General features: G+C 46.8%; 1 protein-coding gene across 3 annotated transcripts in view; it reads left to right on the forward strand.

The window, feature by feature from the left end:
* Nucleotides 1–507: 507 nt before the first annotated feature.
* LOC136763259 (Kv channel-interacting protein 1) overlaps nt 508–24,647 on the forward strand; it is a 32,491-nt gene continuing 8,351 nt past the window's right edge. The window contains exons 1-6 of one of the 3 annotated variants that reach the window (XM_066717122.1): nt 508–1,357; nt 21,089–21,213; nt 21,510–21,579; nt 22,271–22,341; nt 22,651–22,758; nt 24,162–24,266. In XM_066717122.1, the coding sequence (XP_066573219.1) occupies nt 1,270–1,357; nt 21,089–21,213; nt 21,510–21,579; nt 22,271–22,341; nt 22,651–22,758; nt 24,162–24,266 (567 nt within the window). In that variant the 5' untranslated portion in view covers nt 508–1,269. Of the gene's footprint in view, nt 1,358–4,791; nt 5,458–14,046; nt 14,485–21,088; nt 21,214–21,509; nt 21,580–22,270; nt 22,342–22,650; nt 22,759–24,161; nt 24,267–24,647 lie in introns of those variants that run through there. The other 2 variants (XM_066717123.1, XM_066717124.1) reach the window with 2 other exon arrangements.

Below are 24,647 nucleotides of genomic sequence, written 5' to 3' on the forward strand. Positions count from 1 at the left end.
CTGACCGACTGACTGTCTGACCGACTGACTGTCTGACCGACTGACTGTCTGACCAACTGACTGACTGACTGACTGACCGACTGATACACTGACTGACTGACACATACACTGACTGATACACTGTGTGGGTTTTCTCATGTTTTCCTGATTCACTGCAGTTTGATGACAAGATGCAACTCACTATTTCATTTGTTTACTTATTAGAGAGAGGTGGGGGGAGAAAAGAGAGAGAGATTTTAACGAGAAGTCTATTTCACTGCAGATTTCATTTAATTTTGTTTCATTAATTCAATTATTTTTGTGGTTTTCAGCAGACAGGGTCTAAGTCTCCACTGGGACAGAAGAGGAGCTGGGGAGACTCTGAGAGGGAGGGATTGAGAGAGGGAGGGAGTGGAGATGGTTACTGTGAGTTGTAGCCCAACCTGGCAGCTAGTGTGTGAGAGGGAGGGAGGGAAGGAGTGTGTGTATGCGTGAGAGAGCACAAGCAAGTGAAAAGAGAGAGAGAGAGAGAGAGAGAGAGTGGAGCGGTACAGCGCTCTGGAGGGAGCCCTCCACACGAGCTTAGTCCTGAGAGCAGGAATACAGCCAGAAGAGAGAGAGTGAGATCGGACACACACGGAGGGAGCGAGAGAGAGAGAGAGGGAGAGAGGGAAAGATCGGACACTCAAGGAGAGAGAGAGAGAGAGAGAGAGAAGGATCGGACACTCACAGAGGGAGAGAGAGGCTCGGACAGCTCCTCGCACACAGGGAACTTTCCCTGATGCTTCCCTCTCTCTTTCTGCTGCACCTGGGTCCTCCTGCCTGCCTGCCTGCCTGCCTGCCTGCGTCTGTCTGTGTGTACCTGTCTGACTGATTGTGTGTCTGCCTCTCTCTGTGTTCTTAGTTTCTTTGCCATTTGCTTGCTGAGGAACTTCAAACTACTATCCATCCCTCCATCCTTTTTTTTCTCTGTTTTGTCTGTGGCGTGTGCCTCTGTTCCATCAGCCTGGTCGTCCCAGTCAGACCGCCCCGCAGAGTGAGAGACGCAGAGAGGACAGAGTGAAGAGGGAGGGAGGACTCCGCCACAGGAAGAGAAACGAGCGGAGGGATGTTTTTATTTATTTATCTTTGATTTTCATTTTCTGTGAAGAAAGAACGGAGAAGACGAATCGAAGGAACGCCAGGTGGAAATACTCCGGGCACACGCCCCCTCCGCTCCTGCCCCTCTCCTGCCTGCCTCTCGCCCACCTCCTCGCCCTGCACCCTAGTACACCCCCCCACTCCCACACAATGACAGGCTGTGCCAAGCGCTGCAAACTGGGATTGGTCAAATTCCTACAGACTGCCCAGCGGCTCATCACTGGGAGCTTCCACAAAGGTAAGAGCTGGCTTGGGGGGGTTGAGGTTCAAAGCGGGGCTGCAGTCTCACTTTTCCAGGGGGTCGGTCTCTTTGTGGTTTGGTGGCACTGTTTGAACTAGAAGAGAGTGGGGGCTGGTGTGGTGACCTGTGTTTTGAGGGGGGGGTGGCATAGAGTGTATTGATTGATTAATTGATTTTTCTTTGCTGGGCAATCAGTCGCAGGAGAGATTGAGAAAGTTGGAATCAGTGGAGAGCAGGAACACCTCTGAGTGATACACACACTCACACACACGCACACACACACTCCCCCACTCTGTCTGTGTGTCAGTTTCATAAGCTGGATGTTTGTTTTTTCTCTTCCGTTTCACACCTGATTTCTATGCCTGAGCCCCTAAGCCACTACTGTACTGTGCTGCTGAGGAGGGCTGGAGCCATTCCAGTCAAATTCAATTCAATTATAAAAAGCTTTATTGTCATGACTGAGTTACATCAGTGTTGCCAGAGCCGTGACACACAGGTCCAGGGACTGCGTACAGGGATCAGGCCTGCGAGTCTGTGAGAGTGGGCGTTCCTGATGATGCCTCGTCCTCCACTTCCCCCTTCTCGCACAGCCCACACACTCTGGGCTTCCTCTTCTGCCAGTGCCGGTCTGTCTCTGTCCCCAGGCTGTGGCGATGATGGTCTGTACCGCTCATTATCTGTCTGTGTTTGGGCTCCTTTACTGTGTGGTTCAGAACTGGGCTGTAGTCCCTCTGCAGGCAGCAGTGGGGCTCCAGCTTGTGTGGCTGTAGAGTGTCTTTGTGCCATTTCCTGACGCATTCAGATTTCCCAGGTGACCGGGGTGATATCGGGGTCTGTGCGCTCAGGCGGCTGTGGCTCTGGCCACTGAGCCGCTGTGCCAGGGTGCTGGGGGCGCTGTCTCTTGGCTCTGCAGAGTTGTGTGTCAGTGTAAATCTGGGCTGCTGTGTATGAGGCAGGCCCAGGACTACAGGGCTCTCTTGTGCAAAGTGAGCAGCAGCGGGAACGGTCCAGTTCAGTCTGTGCAGCTGGAGCAGGTGTGTGCAGAGCTCTTGGTCCAGGCCCTCAGCTGGGCTCCTGTCCCCTGGCTGTGGTCAGGGCAGGTTGCTGGGCCCCACTCCTCCCTGCCACACAGGAGCAGTGGGGAGCTCTCTCTCTTACTAACAGACACACACATTCACACCTTCACACGCTGACTTTGTACAGGAGACAAGCACACACAGATACACTGACTGACTGACTGACTACATTACACTACAGCAGGGGTCTCCAGCCCTGGTCCTGGAGAGCTCCAGTAGAGCAAGGAAGTGGTGTGAAATGAGGGTTAGGTGTGGGTCAGGGCTGTATTTCCCCTGAGTGGCTGGCTGAGGTGTGGCTCTGTAGGGGCCTAGCTTGACACTGTGGCGCTGGCTGGGGCTCAGGCTGCTGTCGGGGCCGAGAGCGAGGCAGGACCTCCTGCTGTAACACAGTGGCTATGGGTCAGCGCTCTGCCGTCTGCCCTGCAGCGCTGCGTCTGCTGAACACACACACTCTGGGGTTATTCAGGTGTGCGGCTCACGGGCTGCTGTCCGTGCATGAGCTGAAGATTTGGATACAATTGCATGATCAGATAATTAAAAAAAAAAACTAAACATTTGAAAACTTGGCAATCGTGAGTTTAAATTTGGCATATTCCCTAATTATGCCCTTAACAACCTCCCCCCCTTCTCCACTCTTCCCCCAACTGTTGTAAGTGACTCCCCTGGTGTAATTACAAAAGCAGTTCAATTAAAGATCAATATTCCTGAGTGATGAGGAGCTGAGGGGGGTAAAAACAGCCAAAAAACAAATGCACACACTCAATCACACACTCAGCTCACACACATGCACAGAATCACACTAACACACACACGCAAACACACACAAACACTCACACACTGACTGAAAAGCAGAACAATGTTGCTCCCTTGTGGGAACAGTGGGGTACTGCAGACTGGCTGAAGTCAGTGTGTCTGAATGCATTCAGGGCTACCACTGTAAACAGAGAGAGAGGGAAAGATGAATGGATGGTGGAAAAGAGAAATAGAAAATTAGCTAGAGGATGAACAGAGGAAGGGAATGAGAAATAAAGGTAAAGGTGTCTTATTGTAATACTGGGCGTCCCACTAACCACCACCAGAGGGCAGTGTTACCCCACAGGCTGTGTGGTGAATCTGTGTGTTGACAGATAATCTGTGTCAGAGTATGTGTCTGTGTGATGACATTATCAGTCCAGTGATGAATGGGCAATCACTGGTTTTCCAGCGGTAATTAGCGAGCCCTCCTTATTATCACCTTGTTAGTCCTGAGGGCCAGAGGACAGAGACCTGGGGAAGACGAGAGAGGGAGGGTGAGAGTGAATAAGACTCCCATCACCTCACTGACCCTCTCCTTCCTTCTCCCTCTCCTCTCTCCCTCCTTCTCTTTCCCTTTCCTTTCTCCTTCCCTCTCCCCTTCCTCTCTCCCTCCCTCTCCCCCTCTCTCACTCTCTCACTCTCTCTCTCCTCCCTCCCTCCCTCCATCCATCTCTCGTCCTCTCCTCTCTGCATATGTAGCAGTGCCCCTCCCCATCCCTCACAGATCTACAGCTCCTGTAGACTCTGCCCTATTGCTGCTGTTTCCCAGCCCCGCCCCCTCATTACTGCTGATCTTTAATTGATCCAAGGTGATTAAGATCTTCTTGGAGCTGTTCTTCCTGGAGGTTGCAGGTTTCCAGTAACACCTAGCTGACAGCAGGCTGGAGACAAAAACAGATTAAAATGAAATTAATGAGACCAATTAAAGATGCAATTAAGTAACTGAGAGCTACAGTACAGTACAGCAGGGTCTCCAGCCCTGGTCCTGCAGAGACAGTATAGAACAGCAGGGATACTGATGTGTCTCAGGCCCTCTGAGAGGAGAGGGGAGTCAGTCACGCAGTCAGTCAGTCAGTGTGTCAGATGGTCAGTTGAATTTGAACAAGAAGGTGGCTTGTGGAGAAGAGAGCGTTTGCCGGACTTTCTCTAGGATTAGTAAATATTAATATTATTATTCCAATTCTGATTGTTATCATTTATTAATGTGTCTGACGCCTGTAACCACGGCAGCGCAGTGCATCCCTCAGAGAGGAGTTCATGCATCAGCTGTTAGCACCGTGACTGAGGTAAATAATTCAGCTAGCTGGGAGAGAGGGAGAGAGAGAGGGAGGGAGGGAGCGGGAGAGAGAAGGCGAGGGAGAGATGGGGGAAGGAATTAATGAAAATGGAGGGAAAGAGTGGAAGGAGTAAAATATGTGGGAAGAGAGTGGAAAATTGGGATAGAAAGATAAGGGAAAATTAGAGGGAGGGAGAGAAACAGAGGGGGTGGAGATAGAGATAGAGGAGGGTGAGTGAAAGGGAAGGAGACAGAGAAAGAAAGTGAGGGAGAGGGAGAGTCTGCAGCACACTGCACTGAAGACTGGACTGAGCCTCCGCCTCTCCCCTCTCTCTCTCCCTCCTTCTCTCTCTATCTGTGTGCGTATGTGTCTGTCTCAGGCAGTGCTTTCCAGTCTCTCTCCTCGTAGCGAACACACTACCCACGAGAGAGAGAGAGAGAGAGAGAGAGAGAGAGAGAGAGAGGGAGGGAAAGAGAGAGCGCAGAAAGAAGACTGACTCAGATGAAGAGAGAGAGAAAGAGAGAGGGAGGGAGAGAAAGAGGAGAGAGCAGAAGTCAGGCTCAGTGAGAGAGAAAGAGAGAGAGAGGGATAGAGAAGCATTGCATTACAGAGACAAACAGCATCTGAGATTACTCTGAGCTGTGTAACACAGCACACACAACACACACGCACAGAGAGAGAGACACACACACACAACACGCACACAGAGACACACACACAAAATACACATACACAAAATACAACAAACACACAGACACACACAGCACACAGACATACACAACACAGAGAGACAAACTCACACACACTCTCACACGCAGACGTAGACGTACTCAGAGACTGACAGGCAGACAGATACACTAAGACAAAAAGACAGACAGACAGAGTGTGGAGATGGGAATTGTAATGGGAACGTTCTCCTTGCAGACCAAGCAAGTGGGCTATCACAAAGGTAGGAGCCCTTTACTATAATGCACTGAATGGGGGAGTGTGTGTGTGAGAGTGTGTGTGTGAGAGAGAGAGAGAGAGAGAGAGAGAGAGAGAGAGAGAGAGAGAGAGAGAGAAGGAGGGATAGAGAGACTGAGAGTAATTCCTGTGTTTATCGCCCATTCCTGAGCACTGGACATGTCTGTCAATGTGTTGGCAACACTGATGTCAATTAGTCATGCCAGTAAAGCTTTGTTGAATTGAATTGAGTGTGTGAATGAGTGTAAGTGTGGAGAGGGAAAAAGTTTGTGAGTGAATGTGTGTGTGTGTGTGTGTGTGTGAATGTGCGTATGAGCGACTGAGTGAGTGTGCGTGTTGTTCTGTATTGATTAGCAAGGACTACAGTATTAACCAGTACAGGGAAGAACAATTTTACAGTATGGTGTAATACAGTACAATACAGTACAGAACAGTGTGATACACTACAGTGTTGTGTAATACAGTACAGTTTGGTGTAATACACTACAATACAGTACAGTGTTAAACTACAGTACAGTGCAGTGTGATGTAATACAGTACAGTGTGTTGTACTACAGTGTGGTGTAATACAGTACAATGTACTGTACTACAGTATGATATAATAAAGTACAATAAAGTGTGGTGTAATACAGTACAGTACAGTGTGGTGTAGTACAGTACAGTACAGTAGAGAGATAGAGGGACACATAGCTCCACTGGCTGCCCAATATGTGTCCGCCTGTCACAGCCTGAGGGACAGTGTATAGACACCATGCCTGCTAGAGCGAGGGAGGGCTGTTCTGTTTATATTTGGGTTGTATGAGGGTGGGGTATATATATATATATATATATATATATATATATATATATACACCGATCAGCCATAATATTATGACCACTGACAGGTGAAGTGAATAACACTGATAATCTTGTTATCATGGCACCTGTCAGTGGGTGGGATACATTAGGCAGCAAGTGAACATTTTGTCCTCAAAGTTGATGTGTTAGAAGCAGGAAAAATGGGCAAGCGTAAGGATCTGAGCGACTTTGACAAGGGCCAAATTGTGATGGCTAGACGACTGGGTCAGAGCATCTCCAAAACTGCAGCTCTTGTAAGGTGTTCCCGGTCTGCAGTGGTCAGTACCTATCAAAAGTGGTCCAAGGAAGGAAAAGCGCTGAACCGGCGACAGGGTCATGGGCGGCCAAGGCTTATTGATGCACGTGGGGAGCGAAGCCTGGCCCGTGTGGTCCGATCCAACAGACAAGCTACTGTAGCTCAAATTGCTGAAAAAGTTAATGCTGGTTCTGATAGAAAGGTGTCAGAACACACAGTGCATCGCAGTTTGTTGCGTATGGGGCTGCGTAGCCGCAGACCAGTCAGGGTGCCCATGCTGACCCCTGTCCACTGCCGAAAGCGCCTACAAGGGGCACGTGAGCATCAGAACTAGACCACGGAGCAATGGAAGAAGGTGTCCTGGTCCGATGAATCACGAGTTCAAGGTGGCCTCCAAATTCCCCAGATCTCAATCCAATCGAGCATCTGTGGGATGTGCTGGACAAACAAGTCCGATCCATGGAGGCCCCACCTCGCAACTTACAGGACTTAAAGGATCTGCTGCTAACGTCTTGGTGCCAGATACCACAGCACACCTTCAGAGGTCTAGTGGAGTGCATGCCTCGACGGTCAGGGCTGTTTTGGTGGCAAAAGGGGGACCTACACAATATTAGGCAGGTGGTCATAATGTTATGGCTGATCAGTGTATATTTTCTGTATCACAGATTTAGTTAATTATTGAAATATTGTTTGTTATCATTTCTGTCATGCTTTGGCAATACCAGTATATTGTCATGCCAATAAAGCACACTGAATTGAAATGAATTGAGAGAGGAAACAGAGGAAGAGACAGGGAGAGAGAAGGAGAGACAGGCAGACACACAGAGAGAGGGCTGTGGACACCCGTGGCAGTGTCACTCACACTGACAGCTGCACAGATGGGCTCTCCTCCTCTCCTTCCTGTTTCCATCTCTCCTCCCCTTTCACTCTCCCCCATTCCTCTCAGAATGAGCTGGAGAAAAGGAGAGAGAGAGATGGGGTGAAGGAGAGAGAGAGGCTCAGTGACCACAGCCTGTCCATAGAAATGGGACACAGAGATGACAGAATACTCCCTGACCAGGGAAACATGCATTGACCAAATCAGCAGGTACCCCCCTGCGCTTCACACAAGTGACAGAGCCAGAAAAACTGGCCATCCTGCTGGGCGAGGGACACACAGACCCTCTAACAGCTTAGTATAGAGCTGCCTGCCACAGACTGAGGGGCCCAGTGTGCTCCGTCCATAGGGTCACGGCTGGAGAGAGATTTCCAAAAATACAATTGAAATACATTTTTTTCTAATATTTTTCTACTGTTCTGTTTATGATTGTTACTGTAATTACAGGGACATATTTATTATATATTCTTGTGTATGTGTATGTTTGCATCCCCACATTATTGTGATTGTTTCTATTGATCATTTGATCTCCTTTTGTAAGGCTTTGACAATTCATTATACATAGTATGCCAATAGAGCACCTTGAATTGAATGGAGAGAGAAACATTATAGGGAGCAAGAGAGTGAGAGCTGGAGAGAGAGCTGAAAAGAGAGAGAGATTGAGAGCTGGAGAGGAGAGCGGGTGAGCGAGCGCTGGGGAGGCGGGGTGCTGTGCTTTGTGCTGCCTGCTGTACAGCATCTCGGTCCCTAAGCCTGTTTGCTCCCCCTGAGATCTGCTCTGCTCGTGCTTACAGGTCTCTGAGTATCCTGAGGAGGATCCTTACACTGATACTGAGCTCAGCGAGGCAGGAAGGAAGAGGAGAAACACAGCTGTGAGCGAGGGATGCGTGCGCGCGAGAGAGAGGGGGGAATGCCAGGCTGCAGTGCGCGTGGCTTTATTTATTTATTTATTTATCAGGGGGTGTGATTGTGTGTGTGTGTGTGTGTGTGTGTGTGTGTGTGCGTAAGAGTGATTGTTTGTGTGTGTGGCAATTCTTGTTTGTAAATAATTTTCAAGGCAAGGATAGCATGTGAACACAAGAAAGAGAGGGAAAGACAGGGAGAGGAAAGGAGAAGAAGGGGGAGGGAAGTGATAGCAGGAGGGTGCAGAGTTTGATCAGAGAATGAGAAAGAGCAAGAGAGGAAAGAGGACAGGAGGCGAGGGAAGAGGAGAGGAGAGGAGTCTAAGGAGGAGGGAGTCTGTGCTGTGTAAATTCTCCTCAGGACACACTGTTTTTGCCTGAAATCATCAGTCAGTACTGACACCCCCCAACGTACACAAATGCCTACACAAACACCCCTACACACAGAAACACAGAGACACACACGCACACCCATACACACAGAAACACAGAGACACACACACACCTACACACAGAAACACAGAGACACACACACACAGAAACACAGAAACACAGACACACACACACACACACCTACACACAGACACACAGACACACACACACACACACACCTACACACAGACACACACATTCCACACACATTCCACACAGACACACACACACACACACACCTACACACAGAAACACAGACACACACACACACACACCTACACACAGACACACACATTCCACACACAGGTGTATTCAATATATTCAGTATTATTGAGTGAGTGAGCCTGTTTTTGTTGTGTGTGTGAGTGTGTGTGTGTATTGGATGTGTGAGCTTATGTTTACATAGCTCTCAAGTCTCACATTATGTGAGCGTGTTTACTGTGTGAGTATGTTTACTGTGTGTGTGTGTGTGTGTGTGTGTGTGTGTTTATTGATTGTATGAGCGTGTCTACTGTGTGTGTGTGTGTGTTTATTGTGCATCATGCCAGCTTAGTCGCTATGCTTAACAAGATCTTGTAACTGCAGAGCGGAGGAGGGAGAGAGAGAGAAATGGGGGAGAGAAAGAAGGGGGAATGAAACAGGAAGAGAGGAGGGCAGAAAAGAGGAAGAGGGAGGGAGAGGAGCAGGGAGAGGAAGGTCAGCTCTGCAATGATCCGTGCATCCTTCTCTTCGGTCTCGATCTTCCCCCACAACCCCCTCTTCCCTTTCCCTCTTCTCTTCTTTCCTCCCTCACTGTCCCCCTCCTCTCTCCCCCTCCTCTCTCTCTCTCTCTCTCCGTCTGTTCCTGATCACTGTGTTTGTCCCTCCTGCCAGTGCTGCCAGGCTGTCGGTGTCCACACTGCTCTGCACCACTCCACACAACACAACCACAACCAGACAACAACAACAACAACAACAACAATAATATTAATGTGGGGTTAGCTTTGTTGCTGTAGTCAATCTAGGAGTTATACAACTGAAAAAATATCAAAAAACTGTATTGGAAAAACAGAACGAGAGAAATTACATTCCAAACTGTGACAGTCAACCTTGTGTGAATTAGCAAAACAACCCAGTGAGCGTGCCCCTGCTGGCACAGTGTCTCAACAGCAGTCCCACGCACCACCACCCCCCTGCCGCGACCTAACCAAGCTGCTTCCATGCTCCATGAGTTTCGATGCATATCACAGGTTTTATTCAAACGCTAACACACTTTCCACTCACATCTCGATTGGGAAAAAGGAAACGCGTTGTTCTCTGCTAATGTAATCAAACATAAACTTCCATGACAGCGGTTAGTCAGAGTGCAGAATAGTTCACAGTTACTGTCATTTTCTGTGTAAATAAAACCCAGATATATAACACAGCACATCCTCTAAAGTGCAAACATTCCCACCACCATGTCTTTATTTATGTACTTGTTTGTTTAAGCTTAAAAGTCAGTGATCTCCTCTCTAACTCCCTCGGCAGTTATAACGCTCACAGCCTTCTGCACTGGTGAGGGACAGGGGTGCTAATGGTTTCTCCTTCACAAATAATTATAATATAAAATGGACAGAGACTTGTAAATCAACAGCAGCTGACCTGGGCTGGACTGGACTGGACTGAGTCTGTATACTGAGCTGAACTGGGCCTGTATAGTGGGCTGGACTGGGCTGCGTACTGAACTGGACTGAGCTGAACTGGACTGGGTCTGTAAACTAAGGCTCTGCACTCTGAGAATGAGTGCTTGTAAACCCACTAATGATAACACAGACATCAAGCCGACCCCTCGCTCTGTATCTCTCTCTGTATCTCCTTCCCTCTTCATCTCTCTCTCTCTCTCTCCCTAGCTGTATCTTTGTATCTCTCTCCTATATCTCTCTGTATCTCTGCTCTCTCTCTTTCTCTCTCTCTCCTTCATTTGCTCCCTTCCTCGCTCTCTCTCAAATTGAAAATCAATTCTGTCAGAAGCTGATGCTTTGAAGCACTGCAGATCAATAGTAACAATCACATTGATTGATAAAATAATAATAACTGTATATATTCCTCCTCCCCTCTCTCCCTCCCTCCTTCCCTCCCTCTCTATATATAACTAATCTCATCCTCCAGCTACATACAGCACCCCACAATGCTCCATCTCCCCCTCCCTCTTCCTCCCGCTCTGACTTTTCTTTATTATGATATACAGTTAGGTCCATAAATATTTGGACAGTGACACAATTTTCATCATTTTGGCTCTGTATGTCACCACAATGGATTAGAAAGGAAACAATCAAGATGTGCTTGAAGTGTAGACTTTCATCTTTAATTTGAGGGGAGTTACATCCAAATTGGGTGAACAGTGTAGGAATTACACTCCTTTTTATATGTGCCCCCCCCCCCCCCCCCATTTTATGGGCTCAAAAGTATTTTGACAAACTAGCATAATCATGAATTAAATTGTGAGTTTCAATACTTAGTAGCAAATCCTTTGCAGTCAATGCCTGCCTGAAGTCTGGAGCCCATAGACATCACCAGATGCTGGGTTTCTTCCCTGGTGATGCTCTGCCAGGCCTGTACTGCAGCTGTCTTTAGTTCCTGCTTGTTCTTGGGATGTTTTGCCTTCAGTTTTGCCTTAGAAATCAAAACAGACCAATCAGAGAGATAGCAAAAACATTAGGTGTGGCCAAATCAACTATTAGGTACATTCTTATAAAGAAAGAATGCACTGGTGAACTCAGGAACACCAAAAGGCCCAGAATACCACGGAAAACAACTGTGGTGGATGACAGAAGAATTATTTCCCTGGTGAAGAAAAAACGCTTCACAACAGTTGGCCAGATCAAGAACACCCTCCAGGAGGTAGGCATATCTGTGTCAAAATCAACAATCAAGAGGAGACTTCACCAGAGTAAATACAGAGGGTTTACCACAAGATGTAAACAGAAAACGGGAAGACCAGATTAGAGTTTGCCAAAAAAAACATTTAAGAACCCTGTACAGTTCTGGAACAACATCCAATGGACAGATGAGACAAAGATCAACTTGTAGCAGAATGATGGGAAGAGAAGAGAATAGAGAAGGGAAGGAACTGCTCATGATCCGAAGCATACCACCTCATCTGTGAAGCATGTTATGGCAGGGGCATGTATGGCTGCCAAGGGAACTGGTTCCCTTGTATTTACTGATGATGTGACTGCTGACAAAAGCAGCAGGATGAATTCTGTAGTGTTTAGGGCTACATTATCTGCTCAGATTCAGCCAAATGCTTCAAAACTCATTGGATGGTGCTTCACAGTGCAGATGGACGATGAGCCGAAGCATACTGCAAAAGCAACCCAAGACTTTTCTAAGGTGAAGAAGTGGAATGTTCTGCAATGGCCAAGTCAATCACCTGACCTGAATCCAATTGAGCAGCATTTCACTTGCTGAAGGCAAAACTGAAGGCCAAACTCCCCAAGAACAAGCAGGAACTAAAGACAGCTGCAGTACAGGCCTGGCAGAGCATCACCAGGGAAGAAACCCAGCATCTGGTGATGTCTATGGGTTCCAGACTTCAGGCAGTCATTGACTGCAAAGGACTTGCAACCAAGTATTGAAACTCGCAATTTAATTCATGATTATAAAAATGGGTGTAATTCCTACACCGTTGACCCAATGTGGATGTAACTACCCTCAAATTAAAGATGAAAGTCTACACTTAAAGCACATCAAGTTCATTGTGCTGGCGTACAGAGCCAAAATGATGACAATTGTGTCACTGTCCAAATCGTTATGGACCTAACTGTATTTCTTAGCAGACAACCTTATCCAGGGTGACTTACACTTTATACAAGAAGCATTTTAAAGTATTACAAAAGTGCAGTAGTACAACCAGTACAAAATACAGTAATCGCACACCCTAGTACAAGTGTAGACATAATACAGTTAAGTCCCAGGTATGTGTTAAGGTAAGGGGTATGGGGGGGCATAGGAGAAGTCGCAGTAAAACTAAAGAAGTGCCAACAATACATAAGAAGGAGCATAAGGAAGCAGAGTTTAATAAAGTGCATAAGAGCCAGAGTGCTGAGCCGCCCAGGAGATCAGGCTGCTGCATTATGGGTACAGTCTGAACAGGTGTGTCTTGAGTCATCGCCGGACGGTGGTGTTTCACTCTTCCTTCCTCTCCCCTTTCTTTCCATTTTTCTCTTTTTCTCTCCATCTCCCTCTCTCCCTCCCTTTAATTCTCTCTCTCCTTCTACCTCGATTCCCTGTCTTCTAGAGACAGAGAGGTAGAGAGGGATGTATAACTGAAGCTATGTTTCAACAATTTAGAAAAGCAATATATTACTTTTTGAGTTTGAGAAGGGGGGGCTCCTTCACACCTGGAGGAACGTAAATGTAAGCACACACTACCCCTTCTCCATCTCTCTTTATCCCTTGTTCCTGTGTCTCTCTCTGTTTCCCCCCTCTCTCTCTCACCTGCCTGACTGACTGAGTGACTGACTAACACACGGACTGACACATTGACTGACTGACTGACTGACTGACTGACTGAGTGCAGCCCCCTCCCACATATGAAAAACCAGACAGACAGATATATGGAAAGATATGTAGAAACAGACATTATCAATATATCTATGTGTACACCCCTTGCATTCTGTATATATATATATATGTGTGTGTCTGTTATATGCACATATGCACAAGTTTAGTTATCCATTCACATCACACACACACTAACACACACACAGAGAGATGGGGAGGGAGAGAGTGAGAGGAAGGGGGTGGGGGGGGGACACACCACAGTGGAGAATTCCAACCAGAGAGGCAGGTTAGTGTGCTGTGGGGGATTCTGACTTATTGAGTATGAATAAGAGAACGAGAGAGGAGGGGGAGAAACAAAGGGAGGGAGGGAGAGAGAGAGAGAGAACAGACAGGGAGACAGGAAAGGAGGCAGCGAAAAATAGAAAACGACAGAAAGAGGGGGAGAGAAAAACAGACCGATGGAGAGAGAGAGAAAGAAAGGGGAGAGACAGAAAAAGACAGAAAGAGGGGGGGATAGGGAGAGAGAGAGGTTGTGAGCTATAGCGAGTGAGAGACTGTTCTGTTGCTCAGGCATTTCTGATCCCTCTGTCAGAGGCGCTGCTCTGGGAGGGTGGGCTGCACAGCAAACACTACCCCTGCTGAATAACAACACAGAGCGAGAGGGGGAGTGAGGGTAGAGGAAGGGGGGAGTGAGGGGAGAGGGAGGGTAGCAGCAGCATCGTGACGAGAGAGAAGACCGAGAGAGATAAGACGGGGAGGAATACTGGGTTTATGAATACAGACAGCATTAAGCAATATATATATATATATGTGTGTGTGTGTGAAAAAAGAGAGAGGGGTAGGCAGAAAGGGGGTTTGAAGAGAAAGAAAGGAATTAGAGAGATAAGAAGCAGAGAGGGAGGGAATTAGAGAGGAGGAGCGAGAGACAGGAGACAAGCAAGGAATACATACATACATCTATCTGTATTCATAAACAGAAAGACGGGGGGAATTAGAGAGACAGAGCGAGGGAGTAAGGGAGAGAGAGAGGGTGTGACCGGTGTGGGCAGCCGTGACGCAGCTCTTGAGGGGAGACGGGACTGACACACCTGGGCAGGTACAGGCCCTGTTTCCACGGCAACAGAATGGGCGCAGTGGTGGGCACGTTGGCCATGCAGACGAAGCAGAGGAGACCGTCCAGAGGTACGACACGGACAGACGGACTCGCGCATACTGACACACACTGTCCGTCACACACACACTGACTGACTGACTGACACACTGACTAACTGAGAGGTTGTGAAGTGAAGTTGTCAGTTCAATATGACAAAACAGAGCCTCTCAGAGCTGGAGAGGGAGGGGGGAGGGTGGAGGAGTAACAGGTGGGGATAGAGAGAGACATTTTTGTAATTTGTGTGTTTATATTGTATTAATATCCTACAATGACCTGATGGGTTTTGTAAAGAAGCGCATCAAATGTGCCTGATATTTTACCTGAGTGTGAGTGTGTGTCTGTGTTTTTCTGTGTGTCTCTGTGCTCTGTTATTACCACCCTGTTCACACACAATGCCCTTCTTCCTGCCTCCAGTCCAGGGAGTTGTCATGGTAGCACAGGGAAGGGTGGGGGTGGGGATGGGGGGGTGCGTGTAATATTAAGAGGTTGTGAGTTCAAGCAGGCAGCCATTGACTGAGAGGAGGACACACACACTCTTTCATTAGTGTGTTTCTGCGGTGGAAACTTTAATTCCCCTTGAGTTGTGTATCAGAGTGGTAATTATGTCTTTTGCTGGGTAATAGAAGTGCAGTCCACTGGGGCTCCATCAAACGGAGAATGATGCTTTTCTATTTCTATTTATGTATTTATTTTGCAGCAACATTTTTGAAATGTAAAATTAGAAGGGCTGAACAGAGTCCTCTAACACACTCTCTCTCTCTCTCTCACACACACACACACACACACACGCAATCAGTGTCACACATATACCCAAGCACACTCATTGTGACACACAAATACTCAGACACACACACACTGAGTGATGTTCAGCAAAGACACAAACACATTGAATCTCTCTCTCCCTCTCTCTCTCTTTGAGAGGGAGTCCGCACAGCCATTTTGAACTGTTTTCTGTTACCATAGAAACGGCACGCTAGCGACTGGATTTGTCTGGGACACACACTGACACGCACAAACACACGCATACTGCTAGACACACTCACACAAACACACACACTGCTAGACACACTCACTCACTGACACACACACACCTCCCTCTCTCTCCCCCAGCAGCTCAATGTCACAGTGCTAGCCTGAGACATGCAGTTTGTCTGAGTGTGAATGTGTATATGTGTGTATCTGCTCTGGGCTCAGTGCTGACAGAGCTGTAATTCTGCCTATGGGCATGTTTAGCTGGTTAATAAGAACTGGCTTTATCATCGTTATGCTAATGAGGATTATGCTAATGAGTCTGTGTTCCCAGGATTATACTGAGCACGATCGGGATTAGAAGAGTGAGTCAGAACCAGTAGGTGTACAGTACACTGAACACACACACACACTGAACATACACACAATCTGAACACACACACACTGAGCACATACACACTGACACTCAGACACTGAACACACAGTTTTCCCCAATTGTTAACAAATGTTTTCTGAAACTGCATCTCATGTAGAGACATCTGGTGGGATGCCTCCGCAGGCCTCCCCCATGGCCTGGTGAAGTGCCATACGCTCATGGGCTTTGCGATCATACACCTTCCACCACCATGCTGAAAAAAGCTCCTCTGTGGGATTGAGAAATGGGGAACAGGGTGGGAGATAGAGAAGTGTAAACCTGGGATGGTCATGGAACCAGCTATGGACCTGAGCAGCCCATGGAACTCACACTGTCCCAAACTCACGCTGTCATACATGTGCTGCTCAGGATCACCTGGCCCTCACTGCTGTGGTTGAAACAGATTGTTCTATAGGGTGATCTTGAAATGAAGGAGATGGGCAGTGTTTTATGGCACAAGGGTGGCATTGTGGTAGAGGACTTCATTGTGGCTCATAGATGCACATATGGTGACATTTCCCCCACACTGGCCAGGTACCTCAATGATGGTGTGTTGACCAATATTCCTCTCCTCCTCCTCCTACCTCTACCACTTCCACTACCCCTCTCTGCCACACTTGTTTCCATTGTTCTCCAGACACAGGAGTGCTCACCTGTGGCCTTTTTATCCATACTAAAGGTCTGATTGCAAAGTGAACTCTTACACAGTTACAGATTGCACATGTGAAGATTGAATGTGATCAGTGGGTAATTGAGCTTAGCTTGTTGAAGAGTGTGGCTTTTCATTTGCACACAAGATATTTTAGTTGTGAAGGTTGTGCCAAATGTAGAGAATTGTGTGTTGTGTTTTGCCAAACATGTTATAGAATTGTAATGTGAATGGAAAGTAGAAAATGTGCCAGTAGCATTTCAGATTTGGTGTGTGGTTCTGGTAAATTAGTTACAGGTTTTGGTTATTGTGTCTCAAGTTCTACTTTTAGTGTTAACAATTGGGAAAAACGGTACACATACTGGTGAGCCAGAGCCCAATGATGTAGTCGACTGCATACACCATATGCCCACTTACATTTAAAGGAACTTTGTGTATGCCCTCTTAATTCTGGAAGATCTTATGTATACCCATGTATAATTTCCTAAGCAAACCCTGGTCCACAAAATGCCAGCACCTCCGTCACCACTACAGCACTGCCGGAGTCTTACCCAGCAGACACAGGGCGCAAGACTGGGAGGCACTTTAGTCCATTATTAAAAAAAAATAATTAAAGCAATAGGCAATGGTATTTTTGGGGTGTTATCATATTCTTTCTGCTGACAGATTCCAGCCTTAACTCTCACCTGGCACAGCTACTGGTTACTTTCACTGTAATCAGTAACAATTTGGTGTGTGTGTATGTAGGTATATATGTATATGTATTCTGGTATAGTCCTTGCAGTACTGTTTGCTTTCACAGCCAGTTCCAACGCTATGCTCAATAGACCCTCAGCCTATTTATACATATGTGTATATTTTTTTGTCCCTTTGGCCTAAAGCTCTTTACCTAGACCTCCGTTGTAGTGTACTGTTATGCACAGTTACAAGCTTTGGATTTCTATACCCAGCACTGTTGTAGATCCTGTCCTCTCAACCTCTCCTCCCTAGTTCTCCTCTTAGCCTCTTTACAGGCCTAACTGAGCACACCTGTGTGTTACAACAGGTGAGTTGCATACGGTATCATCAGGGAGGTCGATTTTCTGCAGACTGAGGCCCCCTAGAGGGCTGTATACTGGTACTGCACAGAATAGGGCTTTGGACATGCGTAGGCTGACAAACCTTTTGTCACCAGTCCACTCACTTCACCACAGTATGTATGTATTTAAACATGTATTTACCTACTGTGCTCATTTTTACCCTGGGGGTTTCTCAGTAATAACCCAGCAGCAACGGTGATTGTGGTGTCCGTGTCACTTAGCGGTCTATATCCGCTGAATGCACCACTGCAGCAGTAACTATTGTGTGGCCCTGCTGTGTTGTGCAGTGTGGCTGCTTTAAGCACAGGAGGGCTTATGAAACAAACACACTCCAGTACTCCAGGAGGCGGCATTGTGCTACGCCAGTGCTGCGGCCTTCGGGCTGACCAGATCTTCTGGGTATCAGCATTGTGCCCATTCCTCAACAAGCAATTTCACAGACTAAGAATTAAATATGATATAATCATTATTATTATTATTATTATTATTATTATTATTATTATTATTATTATTATTATTATTATTAATAATAATAATAATAATAATAATAATAATAATAATAATAATAGACCCCTTCTGTTCTGTACTGTCTCCAGGTTTATTAAATAAATAAACATTACCTATGTAGATATGTATTAATTGATATGTTTATTTAATTGTATTTACTTATTTTCCAGTTTCTTAAAATTTATGCTGGTCAAAAGTGGGGTTCGAACCTAAATCCCCAAAAATAGGAGTGTGTAGTCCAGCTGGTTAAGCTAGCCTGGCTATTTGACTGTATGTGAATGTACAGTACAACAGCATGTCTGAATAGTGCCAGTCTCTACTCTGGCTGTTACAGTAGGGGGCTATGGTGACAGTACAGAATTGTGTGTGTGAATGATTATGCATCCTTTTTCTGTTATTGTTTCATCCATTTTTCTATATTTTTCCTCCCTCCCTTTCTCCCTCATTCCCTCTGTGTTTTTGACACACTCCATCCATCATGCTACATCTCCCTCTGTGCTGTGCAGTGCAGCATCCTCTGCTCCTCTGCTGCCCCCCTGTGGCTATTGTGTGCTACAGCAGCAGTGTCAGATGCAGTGTTTCTGGTAGTAGCAGTATAGTACAGGCAGCGGTTGTACTGACACAATTAGGAGCTGTCACTGTTAGTGGTAGTAGTAGTATTTCTGTCAGTAGTAGTTTGAGTTGTCTAAGTAGTATAAACAACAGTATTAGCAGACAGTGCAGTGGTCTGTGTTAAGGAGCAGCACAGTGCAGTCCAGTGCAATACAGTTCACTACAGCACCCTTACTGCCGACTCTGAGGGGGGCTTCTGATGAAGGTGGGGGGGGCAGGTGAGTTATGTCAGCCCTCAGACCTCATCCCCTCTACTTCCTCCTCCTCACCCCTACAGTCACTAACAAGCACATTGATAACGAGGTGTGCTGCTGCTAATGAGCCCAGCCGCTGTGCACTGATTATGCAGCGCTGAGCTCCCACTGCGATCACAACTGCATTGAGGAAAGAGAGTAGGGAGAAAAGAGAGGCCTTACAGGAGTGAGGGATGGGATTGGGAGTGAGGGTCCCTCTGTAGGACTGTTGGGGTTCTGTTTAGGAGAGATGTGTAATACAGCCCGGAAGGATTGGTGATTTTGAACTTTTCTGTTCTTGTTCTTGTTTATATTCATTACCAAAAGCGGGGAGATGCTAATATTGAAATTGGGAACTGAGAAAGGTGTTTTATTGTTTAATTCAGTGTTTGGTTGTATAATATTATATATAATATAGATAATATTATTAATTTTGTTTTTTGAAAGCTTTGGCAATACCAGAGCACTCTGGTCATGCCAATAAAGCAATTTGAATTGGAATTGGAATTTGAAATTTGACAGAGAGAGACAGTCTCAGTGAGTAAGGGAGAGATGAACAGAGAGAGATAGCAAAGACAGGTACTGTAAAGCAGGTACTATAGGTACTGTATTTCAGGTGGGAATACAGAGAGAGAGAGAGAGAGAGAGAGAGAGAGGGAGAAATGAGAGAGACCGAGAGGTGAAGGGGAAAGAGGACGGAGATATAAAAAGAGGGGGACTGGGAGAGAGGGAATCAAAGACAAAGAGAAATAGGGGGTAAAGGAGAGAGAGACAAAGAGAGAGAATTTCAGGACAGAGGAGGTGAGAATGGGGAGGGGAAGAGGAGGAGGAGAGGGGAGCAGACTTGCAGAGGTGCAGATTGCTAAAACCAATGAAAAAGAGACAGGGGGAAGGAAAGAAAGAGTAGAGAGAAAGGGGAAAACATAGAGGAGTGTAGAAAGAGCCCTCCACACTTATCCACATCAGAGGGAGAGGGAAAGAGAGAAGAACATTAGAATAGGGGAACAGGGAAGAAACAACAGAAGGAGGTGGAGTGGGGTGAGGCGGACCCAGGATAGGTGAGAGGAAGGAAGCTCAGACAGGGAGAGAATAAGGGTGACGGGAGAGGGAGAGAAGAAGTTTGAGAGAATCTAAGAGAGTTGTGTGAAGGGGGGTGAGAGAAAGGGAGATAGGGAGATAGGCAGGACGGAGGGTGAGAAGAAGTGAGGGAGAAAGTCAGAGGATAGGTGAGAGAGGAACATATATATATATATTTAAGGAGAGAGACGGAGACACAAAAAGGCAGCTGGTCAGTGAGAGTGAGACAGGGACAGGTAGAGGCTGGCAGAGCGGGAGACAGGCGGAGAGGCAGGGCAGTGGGGGGACAGTGTGATGTGGACTGCAGGGGAGTGGGAGGGGCTGCAGACGTTGCTCATCGTGCTGCTGCTCTGCTCCTCCCTCAAACTGCTGCACAGCCTCGGCTTCATACACCTGGGGCACGGTGAGTGAAGTCTTCACCCTGAGACACAGCACGATTGGGCTATAGCTGCAGAACAGTCTGGACAAGCTAGTAGTGTGGGCTATGATTGGCCAAGCTGCAGTAGAGTGAGCTGTGATTGGATGAGCTGTAGTAGTGTGAGCTGTGATTGGGCGAGGCATGATTGGGTGAGCTGCAGTACAGTGAGCTGTGAATGGACAAGCTGCTCTATATTGGTTGAGTTGCTGTAATAGTGTACTGATTGGATGTGCTGTGTAGTGCTGTGTATTACTGTTTTGTGTTGTGATGTGCTGTGCTGTGTAGTACTGTGTTGTGCTATGCTATGCTGGGCTATTTTTGTCACTGACACACCTGTGTTATAGTGGGCTGCCCTACCTGACTGTCTGGGGTGATAATTAGCAGAGGGTCATTCATTAACAGTGGCTGGTGTTGCCCTCCCACAATCCCCCTGGGCACAGCATCACAATCAATTAGAGTCTGAGAGAAGGCGCGACACAGCTGCACAGAGACAGTGTGAGTGAGTTTGTGTGTGAGAGTGAATGCATTTGATTTTGTGTGAGTTTGTATTTGTATCCATGAATCGGTGTGTAAATAAATCCCAGATATTTACTTTTTTAACAGATGAACCGCTCTCCTGTGCCTCTTTCTCTCCCTCTCTTCTGTCCTTCTCTCCTCTCTCTTCCTCTCTGTAGATAAGATTGAGGATGAGTTGGAGCTCTCCATGGTGTGTCACAGGCCTGAGGGGCTGGAGCAGCTGGAGGCCCAGACCAACTTCACTCGCAGAGAGCTGCAAGTGCTGTACAGGGGCTTCAAGAATGTACTGAGCCGCTTAATGTCTCTATCTATCTCTGTGTCTCCGCACTGTCTCTGTCTCAGTGTCTCTGTGTCTCTGTCTGTCCACACGTCTCTTGAGTCTTTGTCTGTGTCTGTGTCTCCACTGTCTCTCTGTCTCTGTCTGTCTCTCCCTAAGACAATCGTTTTAAATCAATAAATACATGAATAAATTATACATGTGCATTTTTTTTATGTTGATTATAATAAATAATGAAAAGAATAACTAACAATGATAACAACAACTCCCAACTTCTTTCTCTCTCTTTCTCTTTCTCTCAGGAGTGTCCAAGTGGAGTGGTGAACGAGGAGACATTTAAGCAAATCTACTCTCAGTTCTTTCCACATGGAGGTGAGGGAGGGAGAGAAAGAGGGAGGTAGAGAGGGAGAATGGAAGAGGGAGAGAGAGAGTTGAGAAGAACAACATCCAGAAGGACTTTCTATTGGAGAAGAGAGAGGGAGGGAGGGAGCAGTTTTGTTGTTTTTGTGTTGTGTGCACTGTGTGTTGTACACGTGTGTTTGTGTGTGTGTGTGTGTGTGTGTGTGTGTGTGCGCGGGCATGCACTTCATGTCATGATGGATGTTTGTTGTGTGTGTGCACTGCGTGTTGTGCTATTGTGTCTTGTGTGTGGTATGTGAGTGTGCACAGTGTGTTGTATCTGCGGGTGTTGTGTGTGTGTGTGTGTGTGTGCACTGCATGTTGTATTTTTGTTATACCCCTGTGTGTTGTGTGTACTGCGTGTTGTACCATGTGTGTTTACTGTGTGTTGTATGTGTTTGTCTTGTGGGGTGTGTGTGCACTGCATGTTGTACCCGTGTGATGTATGTGCACTGCGTGTTGTATCTGTGTGTGGTGTTTGTGCATTGTGTGTTGTATGTGTGTGTGCCGTAAGTTCTGTGTGTGTGCACTGCGTGTTGTACCCGTGTGAGTTGTGTTTGTGCATTGTGTATTGTATGCGTGTGTGCCTTGAGTAGTGTGTGTGTGTGCACTGCGTGTTGCACGCATGTGTGGTGTGTGTCTCTGACCACACGTGTCCCCACAGACGCCAGCACCTACGCGCACTATCTCTTCAACGCCTTTGACTCAGCCCACAACGGCTCCGTCAAGTTTGAGGTACTGACTACACCCCCCCCACCCCTCGGCTAAACAACACACACTGCTCCCTCTCTCTCTCCTACATCCCCCCTCTCTCTGTCCCTCACTCTCTCCCTCCCTCCCTCTCTCAGTTCAAGTCAGTTTAATTCAGATGAGCTCTATCTTTTTAAGTGTCACTGAAGCATTTACAAAACAGAAATGATAAATATAATAACATATGAAAAATAAATAATAATAGTAACAGAAATAATAATGGTAATGTAATATTAGCAATAGATACATTAAAACCTAAAGGCCTCTCTCTCTCTCTCTCTCTCTCTCTCTCAGGATTTCGTGACAGCTTTGTCGGTGCTGCTCAGAGGCTCAGTCAGAGAAAAGCTGCAATGGACCTTCAACCTGTACGACATCAACAAGGATGGCTACATCAACAAGGAGGTCAGTCTCTCCCCATTTCTTTCTCATTCCTTTCAACTGTGTGTGTGTAAGTCCTACCTGTATATATTTCAGGATTGTGTGTGTGTGTGTGTTTGTGTGTGTGCGTGCTTTTAGGAGTGATTGTGGGTGTGTATTAGGGTAGTGTGTGAATGTGCTAATAATTTGTCTTACAGTTTTTCTAGAATGCTTTAGCACTTTTTCAAAACAATTAATATGCACCCCAAACTGAAACACGTTTGGCCAAAATGAAACAAATCCTTTGTAAAATAGCAAATACACGTCACAAAATCAAATCAGTTCATCAAAACAGTATAAAAGTTATTTCCATCAGCCACTTCACAATGGCACAATGAACACTAACTATGCGCATCAATATGACATGGTCAACCCTGTACATGCTCTCTGTCTTCTTCTGCTTGTTTGTAAAATAAGCCTAAAAGGTCAGTAGACATTTCACCCCAGTATGAGCTGAACTCATGTTCTCTGAGTGACTCGTATCAAGAAGACCAAATTAGAAACAATTTCACTCAACAACAAAAAATACTTCGACAAAAGATTTTACTATATTCAGCCACAGTGTTCTTGATACAGCAAATGAAGCTGGAAGTACTTTACAGTAAATATAAATCAAGTCCTCTGAAGATACTCAGGACCAAGCTGGTTATGACAAAAAAGAGAAATTACATAAAAATAAAAAATAAACTCTGTGTAATTGTTACAAAGTTTGGCATATCAGGCCTCACCAGCTCTCTCTCTTCAGGGCGTACAATTCTGTTGTACAAGAGTTTGGGGAATGCAGTTAGGTGTGCTGTATTGTATGGGCCAACAGTGAAGAACACTTTCTCTTGAGATGACTGGACACATGGCAATATCCCACCTCTCTGGCCTGAACACTGACTGTGGCTCTGTGGCCGATAGATGCACCCCTCTCCCTCTGTGGGCTCGTGGTTGTGGTCCCCCACATTCTCTCTTTCGTCTTTGTCTTCTAACTTGCTCCATTTCATGCCAGCACCAACTCACTGTTATATGTGATTATGGACCGATTGCTGATTGAACAATTTAGCAATGAGGATTTGCACATGTGCAGTAGAGATTCACACATGTGGGAGTATGTGATACTGACTGTGAACAAATGTTCTAATTTTGTTTCACAAGATAGATATTTGTGTCTTGTGTAGAGTTGTGTTTACTGTTTTGCAGAAATGTGCTTGGCATTTGCATTTTGTGTGAAAGCATCCTTAAAGGACCTGCTGTTTTGCAGAAATGTGTACTGTTCTGCTCATCTAGGTTATGGTGTTGGTCATGTGGACCACAGTTTCATTCACACTGACTGAGCAAACAAGGAAAACTGTAACAGTGTATTGTGTTGATATTGCATCCCGTGAAACAAGTGTTGTTTGCAGGAGATGACAGATATTGTGCGAGCAATCTATGATATGATGGGTCGCTACACCTTCCCGGCACTACGGCAGGAGGCCCCTCGCCAGCATGTGGATGCCTTCTTCCAGGTAACACAGCACCCCACAACACAGCACCCCACAGCACAGCACCCCACAGCACCCCACAGCACAGCACAGCACAGCACCCCACCGCACAGCACCCCACAGCACAGCACCCCACAGCACCCCACAGCACAGCACAGCACCCCACAGCACAGCACAGCACAGCACCCCACCGCACAGCACCCCACAGCACAGCACCCCACAGCACAGCACAGCACCCCACAGCACAGCACAGCACAGCACCCCACAGCACAGCACCCCACAGCACCCCACAGCACAGCACCCCACAGCACCCCACAGCACAGCACAGCACCCCACAGCACAGCACAGCACAGCACCCCACCGCACAGCACCCCACAGCACAGCACCCCACAGCACAGCACAGCA

Source organism: Amia ocellicauda, chromosome 11 (assembly GCF_036373705.1).
Source record: "Amia ocellicauda isolate fAmiCal2 chromosome 11, fAmiCal2.hap1, whole genome shotgun sequence".
NCBI classification, from domain to species: domain Eukaryota; kingdom Metazoa; phylum Chordata; class Actinopteri; order Amiiformes; family Amiidae; genus Amia; species Amia ocellicauda.